General features: G+C 39.9%; 1 protein-coding gene across 1 annotated transcript; it reads left to right on the top strand.

The window, feature by feature from the left end:
• The first annotated feature begins 232 nt into the window (after positions 1-232).
• Positions 233-14,840, top strand: LOC111651017 (serine/threonine-protein phosphatase PP1-beta catalytic subunit-like). Its single transcript, XM_023400980.2, has 8 exons — positions 233-347; positions 5,127-5,258; positions 11,259-11,489; positions 11,581-11,685; positions 11,810-11,881; positions 12,186-12,337; positions 13,017-13,151; positions 13,270-14,840. The coding sequence occupies exons 1-8, from the start codon at positions 296-298 to the stop codon at positions 13,372-13,374; spliced, it is 984 nt and encodes a 327-aa protein (XP_023256748.1). The 5' UTR covers positions 233-295; the 3' UTR covers positions 13,375-14,840.
• Positions 14,841-15,775: the final 935 nt, after the last annotated feature.

Below are 15,775 nucleotides of genomic sequence, written 5' to 3'. Positions count from 1 at the left end.
GATAGCACCTGTGTCCATTGAGTGTAATGACTCTTACAGCAGAGGTACACTTTGCTGACAACTCTTTAGTAGTTAAAGATTTTTAATTCGTTTCATTTTTCTTGTAAAGGTAAAGGATTCTGAATACCACTGCAGACACAAGGGAAAGTATGCCTGTATTTTAGGTCATTTAAAAAAAAGTGGGTGTAAAGTAGTTACTCCATCATCTACCGTTACTGTTTTCTTGACAACAGCGCCTCTTGGTGTTTGTGAGGGAGAATCGAACCGGCCCACACTGTACAACATCAGTTTGAAGATGGCGGAGGGTGAATTGAACGTGGACAGCCTCATCTCTCGGCTCCTGGAAGGTGAACAACTTTATCACAGTCTGTAGCATTATACAGAGTTAGCGGTTTGGGGTCAATAAGCCCGGCGTCAGATTTATTCTTTAACTACCGCGGTTGCCTCAGAAAACGCAGGAAAGTGTTAGCTAGTGGGGCTAACGTCAGCCAATCGTAACGGTGTATCCCCGGCTAGCTCTGGTTAACGTTACCGTTAGCTGGCCATGTTTATAAACACTGTCAGCGGTAAACGCCTACATTTCTCAGTTTTCGCAGTAATAGCTACGTTACCCGTGGCAACTTATTTTTATCGTGTCGTGGTCTTTACTTTAGCATGTAATTTAACTTTCTGCCTTGTGTTTTTTCGCTGTATTCTGGCTCATTTATTTGCCATATTATGTACGGTTGGTATGTATCGAGGAGGGGCTGGGACGTTTGTCCTGTTCGAAGTAACATTAATATCAAAGCTAGAATCATTGGTCATGGCGTTAACGTTCGCATCGATCACGCAGGTTAAGTTTTTTTTCCTAAGCCATCAACACCGATTTTCAGCAGTGCTCTTGTCCTTGACACGGTTAATTTTTGCTCCATATCCGCGGTACTGAGAGTTGTTCAATTTCTGATAGTGACCTGGTTAATATCACATTATTGCGAAGAGGAATCTCTCAACAGATAAAGCAACTGTAGAAATAGACCTGTATTTAAGATTAAAGCTCAAATATAAACATAATCCTTTCATCTTATATTGAATGTTTTTATCACTACATCCTGGACAAATTTGACTTGTAAGGTAGTATAATTTCTGTAAGGCAATTTTACCTTGTGTTGCCCACTCCTCACTGGGTTTGTAGGTGTGTTTTAATGGGCAGGTTGCTGTGATTCAGTGTACTCATACACACAGGGCCCATGATGCACACACATTCACTGTCAGTCTGTTAGTACAGGTGAGTAACAATGCACAAATGTAGGACATTGCAAAATTAGAAGAGGTAGAAGAAGCACCATGTGTTTCTCTGACCTGTTCTCAAAATTGTTCATATCTACAGGTTAAACTAATTGTCTTGCACTGCTGTGTTCACAGTCACATTATTGCTTTTGTACTTGGTAAATCAAAGGAATTTTGTTGGGGCGTGTGGAGCAGGTTTTTGAATTTGGCAGGGATAGAGATGTGCAAAAATCCTTTTGTGTTGGCTGTCCACCTTCCATATAGAAGGCGGGGAGTTTTCTGTTCCCCTGTGAGATCTCCTTTGAGTCAGACCAGACCACTAAGGCAAATTCAGCTGTCCTTGGCACACTTTCCAGCAGTATCTGTGACTCTGTTGGAGATGAAACACTATGCCAGCACTGAAATGTTAAGATTTGGTATTTATAATTATTGCTGGAAAATGCTTTCACTCTGCAACTGCCTTGTGTTTCTTGCAGTTTAATTTTTAAATGAGTTAACATAGCTCCTACATGGTCAAAATAATTGAAAATAAATAATAACATTTCTTCACTGCCTGCAATCAACTTCTTGCCCATTTTCCACTCTCAACTGTGAAACATAATCACATCTGTAGTGTTACACAATCATGATCATCAGTCATCTGAAGCTTTGCGGTAATTGCTATTTGACAGCTAGCGACTGCGACTTGTGGCTTGCCATTTTTCTCATCTAGAAGGCTTGTTGGTCCTCCACTCACTGTGATTCCCTCGGCACTTAGCTCAGACTGTGGTGACTTGTTGATTGTGTTGCTCATATTTCTGATACAAGTTGGACTTGGCATAGGCGTCTTTCACAAGTGGTCAGCTTTGTTGTGATCTTGTTGGTGTACAGTGGTGATGGTGTCTCTCTCCGCTATCACGCTAATAAAGCAAGTGACTGCACATGACTAATTGATTTAGATCTTATCATCCCACAGGCTTCTTACATAATTGTTCAGCTTTGTGGTTAGTGGTGTGAACTTAATAAAGAGTTAGAATCAAGTATGGGTTGTTGGTGTTGTATGATGAAATTTAATCTAATGAGCACATCATTTAGGAGTATTATAAATGCCAAATAGAAAACAAGTCTTGCAGCCCAGTTTCTATGTTGGTTGTCTCCCTACAAGAAATGACTACCAGTGAAATTCCACCACCAGAGCAGAAGTATTTACTAGTTGATTTCTATGAGAGGCTGTGATATTTATTAATAAAGTCTGGATCCAAAGGGAATAAATGCAAGAAAATAAAGTTGTGGTCTTGTGCCTGGTCTGAAAACTTTTATTCTAAAACGTTCAGTGAATCTAACCAGGAAAATGTGCCAGAGCTGAAATGATTACAATTATTAATTTACTAGTCTCACAACCAAAAATGAATCAGCAACGATTTTGAGTCATTCTTTCAAGCTTAAATACCAAATAAATCCTAGATCCGTTTTCTCAAGTGTGAGGATTTGCTGCCTGTCTTTGTCTTATGTGACATAACATCAATAAGCTTTTTGGTTTTTGACTGTTGAAGTTGTTATTTGAAGATGTTAACTTGGGCCTTATCAAACTGAAATAGGCATTTTTCATCAGTTTCTGACATTTTACAGACCAAATGAATGATCAGGAAAGTAATGGGGAGGTCACTGATAAAAATAATAATCATTAGATCTCAAATCCACTCTGCATTGTAGCCCAAATGAAAAACAGGCTTTAAAATTGTCAGTATGTTTCAGTGTCGTCTTGTTTATTTTCTCAGTATCTTACTCTAGGTTTGTGTGACCCTCTAATAAGAGAATTATTTTATTAGCTTTACATGTTTTCCCACAAAGTCCTGTCTGTTTTTCATGGGCATAATATAATTATAGATAGATATACAAAATCAGTTTTGGTGTGAAACACAGTCATTAGTATTTTCTTATGCTCAATACATACGTACCATATCAAGAGACTAATAATTCTCCAGTGCGGAATTTCTAAACGAGAAAATCTGAAAGGACTTTAGCCTTCATTCTGCATCCAAACATCACATAATAGTTTACTGTATGTTTTGCTGTCTGAGAAAATGCAGTCTTGAGGAAAACCCAAGTGTCAGTGAGCGTGCTTATTCATTGGAATTAAAACTTAAGAAACACTGTGTCGCTTTCTCCAGACGTGTACAATCACAGAATTAGACACACACACACAAACAGTGATTTGATTTATGATGGTGGCAAATCCTTGTCATTGCTTCATTTTAGCCTTTGCCCCTCAATGTTCTTAAGGACGTAATCTCTTTTAAAAGTGCCAGCCTGCAGAAGTGCGAACAGTGAATGGTTCAGTGTTAAAGCCGAGCAGACTAAGCATCCAAGCTTAACTCACTCCGCTCTGATGAGGCCTGGCCGTTGACTGAAGAGCCCTACTTCTGCAATTTCATGCTTCACACCATGCGCAGCACATGGATGTGAAGCAGTGCAGCTACAGTAGATGGGTGATAAAGAAAATTGATGGCGTAAAGCAACAGTTAATTAAGGCTGGTGGAGCCCTAGAATAGTTTTTGGCTCACAGATTCACCGTCTGTTAGGATCCATATTCCTCTGGTTCACTCTCTTCTCTCAGATTTGGTTGGATTACGTGACTAATGAGACAGTGACAATGATGTAGTCTGAGTGTAGTGTGTAAGTAGCATGTGTGTGTACACGTGTGCGTTTATGTATGCACAAAAATGCATTCACTATGCATTGGGAATTCCTCACCAATACACCAGTTAATCCATTTCAAACTGCTCCCTGTTTGGCCATTCTATAATTTGTCATCCTTTAAGGCAACAAAAAGACAAGGAGGAAAAGGGTTTTAAAAAAAAAACTTGCTCTCTGACTAAGACGCATTTGTTTCACCCGGCTCATCTATCCTTTAGTGGGCGTCAAGCTTTAAGGCAATACCAAAATGGTTAGTTATTACATAATTCCTCAGTCAAGGATTTGTTCATCACTTTTGTTTCTATCGTCAATGGTTCCTCTTCACCCAGTGACGTCAAACAAGACTCCAGTTAAAAAGGCTATGTAAATGCAATCCAGTTACCATTTACTATTTGGGATCAATTGTCAGGGAACAATTGATCATATCAGTATTATAAGACCATTCCTCTGCCTGGTACTCATTAATTTGCATGTCAGCTTGTGTTTACCATTAGCACTAGTTTGTTGTTGTGTAGCTATGATGCCATGTGACTGATTGTGTGCTCTTTTGATGCCATCTTTAAGAGGCATTGCACCAACCAGGCTGTCTAAAACTGAAATAAAACACACAAAACATAAATAAAACAAATAAAGACACAGATGTTTTTTAAATAAATGAAGCTTTAGCTTTAGGCACATCCTCTGGCCTCCAGGTAATATGATGAGGAAGCAGTTTTTATATATATTCTCACTTTTCATATCTCATACTATTTCAACTGCTGACTGTGGCCAACGTTTGCAATTCTCACTTCTCTTTTCATTGGTATGAGATAAATCTGCACCCAGAGCTGTGGCAGAACCCCAGAAAGCAGGCTTAAGCTAACAGTGCAACTACATAGCCAATAAACCCACACTACTGCTGAAGATGCAAGCTGCTCTCCTAGTCTAAGCAGTGGATTTTTTAAGTATGGCTGAGACTTAGCAGCTATAAGCTACAGAACCATTACGCCCACAGCTCATCAGATTTTAAGATTGCTTTGTGGCTCTGCCACAACAGTTTTTTCCCCCTTGGGTGAAAAATTATTCTATCGTGACCTCATTCTGATGAACTTTGTGGTGTTGGGGTTTTACAGAGTTGCTGCATTAACACTTACAATGATGATTAGAATTTATAGCACTGACGGTGTCTTGTCTCTCCTCTTCAGTGCGAGGATGTCGTCCGGGGAAGATAGTCCAGATGACCGAGGCAGAGGTGCGGGGCCTCTGCATCAAATCCAGGGAGATCTTCCTCAGTCAGCCCATCCTGCTGGAGCTTGAGGCACCCCTGAAGATCTGTGGTCAGTGTTGTGTATTTCTGCCTTTGTTTCAGGTCATTTTCTCACCACCTCAAGCCACAAGCTTATTTTTGCTTGTTTACTTGCTTGTTCATCTTTTTCTTCTTGTTGCCCTCTGTGCTGTGTAACGTACTCTACTGTGACATGTCTTTAAAGCTCTTATAAACTGAGATGTTTACAAGCACAGGGAGGAAAATTAGAAGCATAATCTGAAAATAATGTCTTAGAAAATAAAGCACTAGCTGCCAGCCAAATAACTGATTCCAGAAAATGCGTGCAGTTCCACTGTGCAGTTCCCCCACTGCTGGAATTGACATACTACACTTCAAGTGAGCAATTAATCATATGAAAGGTAATGACAGGCTATAGTAGACATAAGAAATGGCCATGCCTAGTGCCTAAAAACTGTGCACCAAACACAAAAGCCTCTTCGCTTTTTAAAAGCATCTTTCAGCACTTTCTACATTTGCTTTTTTCTGTGGTACAGTAATTGATTTTACAAGTACTGTATACAGCTTGAACATATGCCTATAACCCTTGACAAATATCAAACAGCTACGCAATCTTAATTTTTGAAGAGCAACTCAAACAGAAAGCTCTGACTCTGAAGGGTCGGGTGCACCAGTGGCAAACTCCCACTCTGCAGAGCACAGCCTGGGTTGCTCAGCCCAGAGCAGCAATCTATTTCTTTGACGCAGAGTTTACTTATGTAACAAGACGGGATAACAGTGCCTCAGTCTGGGTCATATATTAAGTCACTGTTATTCTCTGACTGGCCTGTGTATGTTACAGAAGGATACATGTAGGGGAATAGAAGAGATTTTGTATCACTGTCTTACACACATAACATAGACAAACCCAAGTAGAGCAAAGAACCTCACATGCGCAAGTTAGCGCCCTCTCAGCAGTTGAATTAGCTACCACTGTCACTATCTCTAGCAGGCTCCTGCACATCTCAGCACACTCCCACATGCTTTATCTTTTCTGACAGTGTAGTGCTGCAACTGCAACCAACTCTGAGCGGTCTAATATATGTGCCAGTCCTTGAAAATACAGCGCACAAGCTCATATACTATACATGCTCAGGTGCATGCATGTAGTACAGTTGTGCCGCTCCTCATGCCAGTTTCCTCCCACACACATTTACTTTGTTTGGTTGTTGTTATGTAGCCCTCATATTGTATCAACCTCTGATGGCTGTATTTGTGTTTTAAGTGATAAACATGGTAATAGGAAGCAGTAATTAGATTTTGTTTCTTGTCAAATGGAATTTTGAGAGAGTGATGTTACTCATGTGTCTGACACTACAGTGATCAGAATAAAAGGTTTTAAAGGCCTGGAGTGCCTTTATCCATTTGGACCTAACCCTGGCACATTACTCTAAAATATGCATGAGTATGAGGTGGTGTTATTTGTCACTGTGTGACGTTTCTTTGTCTCACTTTTACTTTCTTTGTTCTGTTGCTGCTTCTTTAACCCCAGGCTGATTACTCGCCTTTAACCCATGGCTGTGAGCACCAGCACGGACTATAAAGACCTAACAGTGGATGCCTTTAATTATTTACTAAGGTCACATGGATCAGGTTCTGCGCTTACTCTCTCGCTCACATGTTGACCTTAAGGCTGCTGGCACAATTTTGCCAGCATCTTTTGCTAGAGTTTGTTTTTCTTATTCATCTAAACAGAATAATATAAATTTGGATTTTCCAACACAGTGTTGTTGACAATGATGTTCCTTGTGCAATGATACTAATAATAACAATCAAACTGACATTGTGAGCATGTTTTAGATTGTAATTTGGCTACTATAATAATCTGGACAGACGATCATGATTAACAGTGCCCTGTAATCACAATCCTCTGCAAAATGACCAAGCACTTGCATGTTAACCATAATAGAACCTTACTGATTTAGAACAAGTGTAATCGATTCGTTGGTGTGTGGAATTAGCTGAAGAAAGACCACAAGCATGGCTGTTCTGTTTTTACTGTTTGTGTGTAGTTTTGCATTCTGTGGTAACATTTATCATTTAAGCTGTCAGCAGTGTAATTTCTGAGTTGAATTGAATGCCTTTTAATTATTGTCTTGACTACAAGTACTGACTGAAAAGTAGCACAAACAGTTCGCAGGCTAAAGAGAAAGAGATGAAAACATTGTAGAATGTACTACGATGTTTTCAAATGCAGAAGTTAAAGGATAGGCTACAAAGTTCCCTTATTTTGTTGCAGTCCTTTCACTGCACATCAGCATGAAAACACCGTCCAGGGAAACATAAATAGGGAATTTTGTTCTAAAACAACTGTTACTTTGGAAGCTACCTGCTTGATCTGACGAAATCCCAACTCAGAATGCTCGAGCATAATTTAAGCTTCACACTAACTTCTGAATACAATTTTTACAAGGCCTGTGGATTTTGTCCCCCATCACTTCCACTGAAATCACTTTTTTAGAGGGGATTTGTTAATAGCCAGTATGAACAGGAGGAATAATCATGGTAAGAAAAACCTGTTTCAGTGTTGATATGGGGTTGGACACAGACTTAAAAACCTGTAAACCTCTTCTTAAATTAATAGGTCTCTTATTTTCTTGATCAAAATTACCTTCAGAGGCTGAAACTAGATTATTTCTATGCGTTGACTGTACTTGGTTTTACATTCAGCATCAGTCAGCATCACTGTTTGACCAACTGACTAGATTTTATTCTAAGAAAAGTTGAAAAGTTGATCCCTTATCTTTTCAAATGTTAGTAGACAATGAGAAAGTAGAGAGTAATATACAGTGAGTCCAGAGAAAGAAAGCTTATCCACTGCCAGGAAGGCCACATGTGGCTCCAGATGTAGGAGACTTAACAGTAGCAACTTTGGTGTATTTGTCCTGAAATATTTCAATACTAAATTGGTAAATACCTATTACTGAGTTGATAATATGAAAATAATTTTAACTACATCAGCTGTATTTTCATAGGATATTGTCGGCAAACTGTATTAATTTCTTATTAAGTAAACTTTTTAAGTTTCAAATAACACTTGAAATAAAATACTGGATATATTATTTTTCATATCATAAATAGAATTTCTGCAGTTTTTTGTGTCATTTCATCTGGAGCAGCAAAGACAGACTATGTTACAGTTATGGACAGTCAGCAGTTTGTTGTTTGTTGTTTTCACTTCGAAAAGTGCTCTGAGCAATGTTATACAGAGCTGTTCTCACTGTCACGGTTGTATTTTTATGTGGGTGCCAGCTGATTATCTGACTACACAAGGTCATGCAACAGCATGCTTGATTACAGCCACGCATTAGGACACTGGTACTTAAGTTCCAGTGTATACTACTGGTACTATGCTAATATAACAACCTTACATTGTAAAGGCATAGGCATTTTTTTGTTTTTTATCTAATCGTTACGTATTTAATTTATCTATTAGCCTGTCCTTTCAGTACACAACAGCAATGCAATATGAATGTAAAAATATTTCCTATATTTTGCCATGAAAATCAATTTAAATACCACACATAAGATACACTATTGTGTACTTTTATTATTGTAGACCTGTGTTATGACCTTTGCTTTTATATTATCTAGTCTTTCTGAGACGAATCTTGTTGATTTATAACACTGACCTGAAGTTCAGTGCTCCTTTTGTTTTTTAGCTTTCCACCTTTAGCTCTGCTTTTTAAACCCTAAATCTCTGTGCTGCTATTCTTGGACTGTTTTGACACTGCAGAGGCAGTGCTGAGTAAATAATTCACTGTCATCCTACAATTCCTTGTGTGAGAGAGGGCAGGCAGGTGGGCTACCCAATGGTGAGCAAGTCTTGGTGAGGCTCACAAATTCACGTACACAGCAATAACTTCACCAATAACTGCACCAGTTCATGCAACAACTCTTAGTGTGAAGTTGATGATAGTTGGTCTAAAACTAAGCTCAGGTCTCTTTTCTGGAGGTAGACACTCAAATACTGGCTGTTAAATCATTCTGAGGGAGAAGGAGAAAAAAAGCAAAAACAACACTCTACTAGCTGAGAAATAATTCGGTATGCCATGAATAAAAGAGCATTATTTTATAATCCAGTTTATCCAGGTTTTACTACAGAGCCACAGCTCAGCTGAAGTTTTAGCCGTGCTAAGGTTCACGCACCTCCAACTGTTGCTGCAGAGATTACAGTCTATGTTGCCATGTGTCTGGATTTACCAAATTATCCAAATGTGGCTTTGTTCCTACGCTTGCTTTTCTGAGCAAATTGCAGCATAAATGAACAAGGTTAATTGTTTATTGCTTCATGTCCATTCTTGTTTTGGTGCAGGCACAAGCAAGAATTATTGTTCTCTGTGTGATGTCCTCGGTGTTTACTCAGTCCTCTGTATTTACCGCATTTTCTGACTGCCAAGACAAAAAAAAAAATCTTTGTTGATCAAAGTCAGTGTTCTCGTGTTTTTTATGTGGTATTTGTAGGTTTTGGCAGTTCACAGATGTGTTGCACGTGTTGGTTAGATTGTACAATGGAGACCTAAACTGTTATATACCCAAAGACATGACTAGTTTGCTATTGTGGCAGACTAACATTCAAATAGTGCCAGAATCGTTTGCTTCAAAACTGAAATCATAAAAAAAAAAAGATAATTCATGTTTTAGTAAAATACTCATGACACATGGGATCCCCACCCACCATCAACTTTTCACTCTAAAAAGTGAAACTCAAGATAAGTGACCTGGATTATGTTGTTGGAGCACTGCCTTAATCCTTTAAAACTTGTTTTATTGAAGTATTGATATTGTATTATTAATTTGAAGGCCTGTGAAGTTGTTACTGTTACAAGTACTTACATCAAAACTCTAGATGGAAAGCGGGGGCTGCTTGTCCAGGGCGAGAAAAAAAAAAAGATTGATGGTGAAACACAATCCAACTGGCAAAGATAAGCACTGAGTATAAGACAGAGCTTGACTTCAAACATTCATAACTATTTGTTTAATCGTTCGTTTGCACAGAATAGTGGGCTTTTACATGCCATCCTTGAACACAGGCAAAAAAAAAAAAAGGGCCTGGTTGGTGCCAGTTGTGGTTTGTGTTTTGGTGCCTAGATCACTGACGGGCACCATGAAATAGAAAAACCCTGCTAGCCACGCTCATGACTCCAGCATAAAGTTGCAATTTCTGTTGGTTATTTTAATCTCAAGGCCAGACAGCTGCACAGCTTAACAAGACCTATTTCATTTTAATTTATATTTGGTGCCATCTTGTAATGAAGCATTGCCATAAAAAGAGTGTGGCCCATGAATTAGCTTTCCGTTTTTGGTCACAATAAAGCCTGTTATTATTGTCCAAGCCATTCTGGCGAGGCTCTCTGCAGTCATCTGGGTCTGGAGCACTTAGCCCAAATTAGAGCAGCTCTTAAGTTGGTGCAAGAGGATATAAAAGGAAGCAGGTCTTGGCTAGGTGATGAAGTGAGGCTCCCCTGCAGAGATCCCATGCTTTGGTGAGAGCGCCTCCAGCTCATCACTGCCTGACTGATGTCAAAGATAGGAGAGGGTGACCCTGAATCCTGGGAGAGCTGTTCAAATTAAACTTAGTTTCTGCGGATGTGTGGATGTGCTTCCTTTATTTTTTGTGATTAGCCTGGATTCGAAGCGTTCTTTCCCTTGCTCTCTCATTTCCCATGGGCTACGGGGCATTGATCTGATGGCAACTGTAATGGCTCATTTTTGTGTGTGCATCCATTCACTTGCTGCTGCAGTCCCAGAAGAGCATAGTCACAGTCATACATCTCCACCAACCTAAATGTCTGGGTGTGTTCTTAAAATCAAAAAAGCTTCAGAGAGATAAGAGTTTGTGTGTATGCATACTTGGGGGTGAATATGACAATTAGCTTTTATGTTAAATTCAATATTCTAGCACCTTTTCATGATCTCTGCTTCTTTTTTCTTCTGTTCTTTTATCCTCTACAGTAAGCTGTCGAATTAACACCTTGTCTTCCCCCTGACTCTCCTCACATCCTCTCCTCAGGTGATATCCATGGGCAGTACACAGATCTGCTGAGGCTGTTTGAGTATGGTGGCTTCCCTCCAGAGGCAAACTACCTTTTCCTGGGCGACTACGTGGACAGAGGGAAGCAGTCCCTGGAAACCATCTGCCTTCTGCTGGCCTACAAGATCAAATACCCAGAGAACTTTTTTCTGCTCAGGGGCAACCATGAGTGTGCTTCTATCAACCGCATCTACGGCTTCTACGATGAGTGTGGGTAGAAGTAAACACAACCTGCACACAAACATCCCTGACGTATGTATATAATCATGTTACAATAATATATCATTGCATGCTCCAACAGGTAAGCGCAGGTTCAACATTAAGTTGTGGAAGACCTTCACTGACTGCTTTAACTGCCTCCCCATTGCTGCTATTATTGATGAGAAGATCTTCTGCTGCCATGGAGGTGAGAGAGCCACTGTTTCTTGTTCTTCTCCCAAATCTTAACAGTGGCTTTTTGATGGCTTTGTTCAAAAAAATATATTTGTTGTAACTCCAATCAAAAGTAATATCTTTCATTTCTGTTTCAGGACTATCGCCTGATTTGCAGTCAATGGAGCAGATTCGCAGGATCATGAGGCCAACAGATGTGCCTGATACAGGTGTGTGTGTGTATGCGTGCGTGTGTGTGTGTGTGTGTGTGTCTGCACGTACTTAGGTGCATGCTCATCCTTGAAACTGAACATGTTCACTTCCTCTGGGTTTCTGCTTGGAATTTAAGTTTACCTTTAAATGAAAACACCCAGCCCCTCTCTTCCTGAACTATTACATCAGTTGATCTTCTGTCTTACATCAGCAAAGTTAGCTGGATCTGTCTATGCTCTTCTTTCATCTCCTTCGTGACTTATGTGACCCTTTCTCTCCCGTCTCTCCTCTCCTCTGTGTGTGTGTGTGTGTGTCTCTCAGGCCTGCTGTGTGACCTGTTATGGTCAGACCCAGATAAGGATGTACAAGGCTGGGGAGAGAACGACCGCGGGGTCTCATTCACCTTCGGGGCCGACGTGGTCAGCAAGTTCCTCAACCGCCATGACCTGGACCTCATCTGCAGAGCCCACCAGGTAATTACGATGGGAATTAAGGTAGAGAGGCTGGATGTAGAGTGTAGACACAAGAAGCCCACAGCAAGCAAATTGATTTTGCACAGTGTTTTTTTTTTTCACAGGGGCTTGAAATCGGTAGGCCATGCACTTTAATGATAGCTCACCTCCGTTAGATTGTGTCTCTTCGGCACAAGTAATTACTGTGACTGATACAAAGACTGATCCCCGAGTCAACCACATATTAATAGACCTAGTGCGACAGTGTAGCCCACAATTTCCTGCTCCCATTTTGTCTATTTTTCCCCATGTATCATTTGTTCTAACTTTATTTAGCACACAGTTATTATCTTTTCTTTTTTTTTTTGCTTTTTTAAAAATGGAAATAATGAAAAGCTACTGTTTGCATTTGTAACACAAGGCAGCAGGTACATTTACCTGATAAATGACTATGACAATTGATTATCAGAGTTGGAATTTATAACTTTTCTGTTAATTGATTAAACGACTAAACGACTAGCACTAAAGCACTAGCTGCAGCTATTTTGGCTCTGCGTTGGAAGTTTCATATTGATTCAAGTGTAGGTGGTTTTGAACACTCAACCTTGATAGCGTAGTTGGAGTCTGAAACTAGCCGAAGATCTGTTTCTTAGTATCGATTGCCGTAGGCGTTGGAATAACGCCATGTGTCTTCTAACAGGTTGTGGAGGATGGATACGAGTTCTTTGCCAAACGCCAACTGGTCACACTTTTCTCCGCTCCAAACTACTGCGGGGAGTTTGACAATGCAGGCGGCATGATGAGCGTTGATGAATCCCTCATGTGCTCCTTCCAGGTACGGTGAAAACATGTACATTCATGCTAATTGCCTTTTGATATTGCACACAAAATCTCAGAAGCACTAACACATGCAGTATGTCCTCTCTCTCTCTGTCTGTGTTTGTGTCCCGAAGATCCTAAAGCCCTCAGAGAAGAAGGCCAAGTACCAGTATGGTGGTGTAAATTCTGGTCGGCCCGTCACCCCACCCCGCACCACCCAAGCCCCCAAGAAGAGGTGAACATACAGCCTTGGCTCTCCCGCTCCTTCTTACCCTGTCCGTCCTTGGTCTGCCATCACGGCAACCCCTGTAACTCCCCTGTATAGCAAAGATACAGGGCTTATCTAATTGCCCAAGTCTTTCTCCTCTTTCTTCCCCACTCACCCACCTTCTCCCCAACTCCACTGACAGCTCTTTTCTTAATGTGTATGTGTACATAAATTTGCTGTGACCAATCTGTTTTATTTTTTTGCCTGTTTGTTGGTATTTTTGATATTATTAACAAATAATCTTTTTGGTGGTTTTACTTCCAATTCCATTTGAGGTTTTCTGAGGTTCTGTGTCATGTAAGGAAATGCCTTCTCTGTGTAGAGGGGCAAAGTGACTTGAGTTCGAGGAATTCTTTTTCAGTGTAAGAAAAACAAAATGGAGATTGAAAATTTGTTTTGCCTTGACCTCTCAAAAAGCAGAGAGAGTCCTTCCAGTGTATTTCAATGAGACTGAGATTTCCATGCAGTGCTAAATCTGTAGACACAAACAGCATCTCTTATATTCCAGCTTAACTGTTCAAACTCATTATAGCTTGTGCAGTGCACTTTGCGGTTGCTGTGCACAAGCACATTTTGTATATTTAACCAATGAAAGAGTGCACCTCCCTGTGAGTTGCAAAGAATGTGAAGAGACCGGCTTGTATGAACTATAGAGGCTAAATGAGATGCTGCTGGCAGTGGACACGCTATAACCGAACATAACGCCCTGTGGAGATCAATTCCTCCACTCCGTTATGTCTCCCTGTGCCTCAACCCCACACCCACACAAAAACACGCCGCTTCTCACACAGAGCTGATATTGATGCTTTCCTGGGTCTATTTATTATTTGTTCTCATCAAGATAATTTCCCCCCATATAATCCTGTTGATTTATAGTGAAAATGCCAGCCACCCTCCTTTCCCATCACCCAAAATGTTCAGGCACAGAATATAAAACACTGGTGGAGTTGGGAGTGGGTGGCAGGACCAGCCGGTTTTGTTGTGTGACAGTGATGCCACCTGGTGTGCAAATACAGTATTACAGTGCAAAGTAGCACAAATCTGATGTTGTATTGCTGCAATTTCAAACTGGACAGCTCAAGATAGGCTTTGCGTTACAATGCCAGTACAAAATGTTGGAGGTACTTCCGTTGTCTATTCGGCTGACCGGTGATTAGCCTTGTTAGCACTTCAGCTTCAGTCTACTGCGAATGAGATGCAGTTGACTTTTTGTGGAAAACAGTTGCCTCTTCTTTTTCTTTCTTTTTGCTCTTTGTGGTATTCTTCTTTCTGTTGTATTTCTATGTTCTCTCTTCACATTGTTTACTTTTTATTCACTTAATTTATTTCCTAATAATGATAATAAGAAAACAATGAGGTGTTACCAAAAGCTGTTTTGCAATTTGTACAAGTTTGTTTGAAAGTCTATAAATTCAATAAAATGGATGGAAACTAAAATTGTTATGTCGGTTTTTCTTTTTTCATGCATCAGTGTTTGTCTCTATACTGTCAGGAAACTTGAAGTATTGCAAAGTCTTTTTCTCAACATACAACCAGTACTTTACACACTTCAGGTTAAGTGCAAATTCTTATACAGTCATTACACCATACCCAATAAGACAGTTCACACAGCAGGGGCCTGTGGATGAATCATAACCCAGTTCAAAACTTTCAGAATATGATATGGAGGATATGGTATGGGTTCATTTTGGGCCTAATTAACCATGTCTGTGATGCAGTACCCTGTCTTTCCTAACCTGTTCATCTTGTACATCCACTGCTTCAGTTTCATCCTATCATCACTGTCATCAGACCTCAGGTAGGAGAGACCTTCAGTTCTCCTCTGTAGCTATGCATCTTCCACAGTAATGTGAGTGTGCCCAAGTGGATTATGACAACTATGAAATATAATCAGAAATAAAAAAAGATGGCAGTATAGTTTGCTCCACTACACCCAATCTAACCATTATGTTAATTTGTGGTACTGCTTTCCGTAGTCTGCTTCACTCACCTTCACAAAGTCCCTGATGATGAGACGAACCATTAGATGAAAAATAAATAAGTTAATCTCTTGTCATCTTTTGATGTTACCATGTTGATTTAGTTGATCTACTCATGACTTCTTCGGTGTGAGTATTTGCTGCTTTGCTCTTTTATTGAACATATTTGAGTTTCGTTAGAAAGACAATACTAATACTAATATTTAAAGACATCTTGGGCTGTAGAAAATTGCGATGGCATTTTTCACAATTTTCTACAATTTAATAGAACAAACACTCTTTTGATTAGTCAAGGTATTAAGGCAAAATTGCAGTTAGCTGCAGCCCTAATAATATTACATTAATACCTTTTATATCTTAAATTTACTGGCCTTTTTTAGTGAGGATTTTCTT

This window comes from Seriola lalandi, unplaced genomic scaffold, assembly GCF_002814215.2.
Source record: "Seriola lalandi dorsalis isolate HSWRI2012SDOR001 ecotype SW California unplaced genomic scaffold, Sedor1 jcf7180002053102, whole genome shotgun sequence".
Classification (NCBI taxonomy): domain Eukaryota; kingdom Metazoa; phylum Chordata; class Actinopteri; order Carangiformes; family Carangidae; genus Seriola; species Seriola lalandi.
The sequence above is the reverse complement of the archived record's forward strand: the minus strand, read 5'-3'. Positions and strand labels throughout refer to the sequence as shown.

Excerpts from the sequence above, each read along its gene's own strand:
- LOC111651017 (XM_023400980.2), top strand. The coding sequence starts at position 296 with ATGGCGGAGGGTGAATTGAACGTGGACAGCCTCATCTCTCGGCTCCTG. Across the intron at positions 11,686-11,809 it reads GATCTTCTGCTGCCATGGAG|GACTATCGCCTGATTTGCAG; the intron begins GTGAGAGAGCCA and ends TTTCTGTTTCAG. Across the intron at positions 12,338-13,016 it reads TCATCTGCAGAGCCCACCAG|GTTGTGGAGGATGGATACGA; the intron begins GTAATTACGATG and ends GTCTTCTAACAG.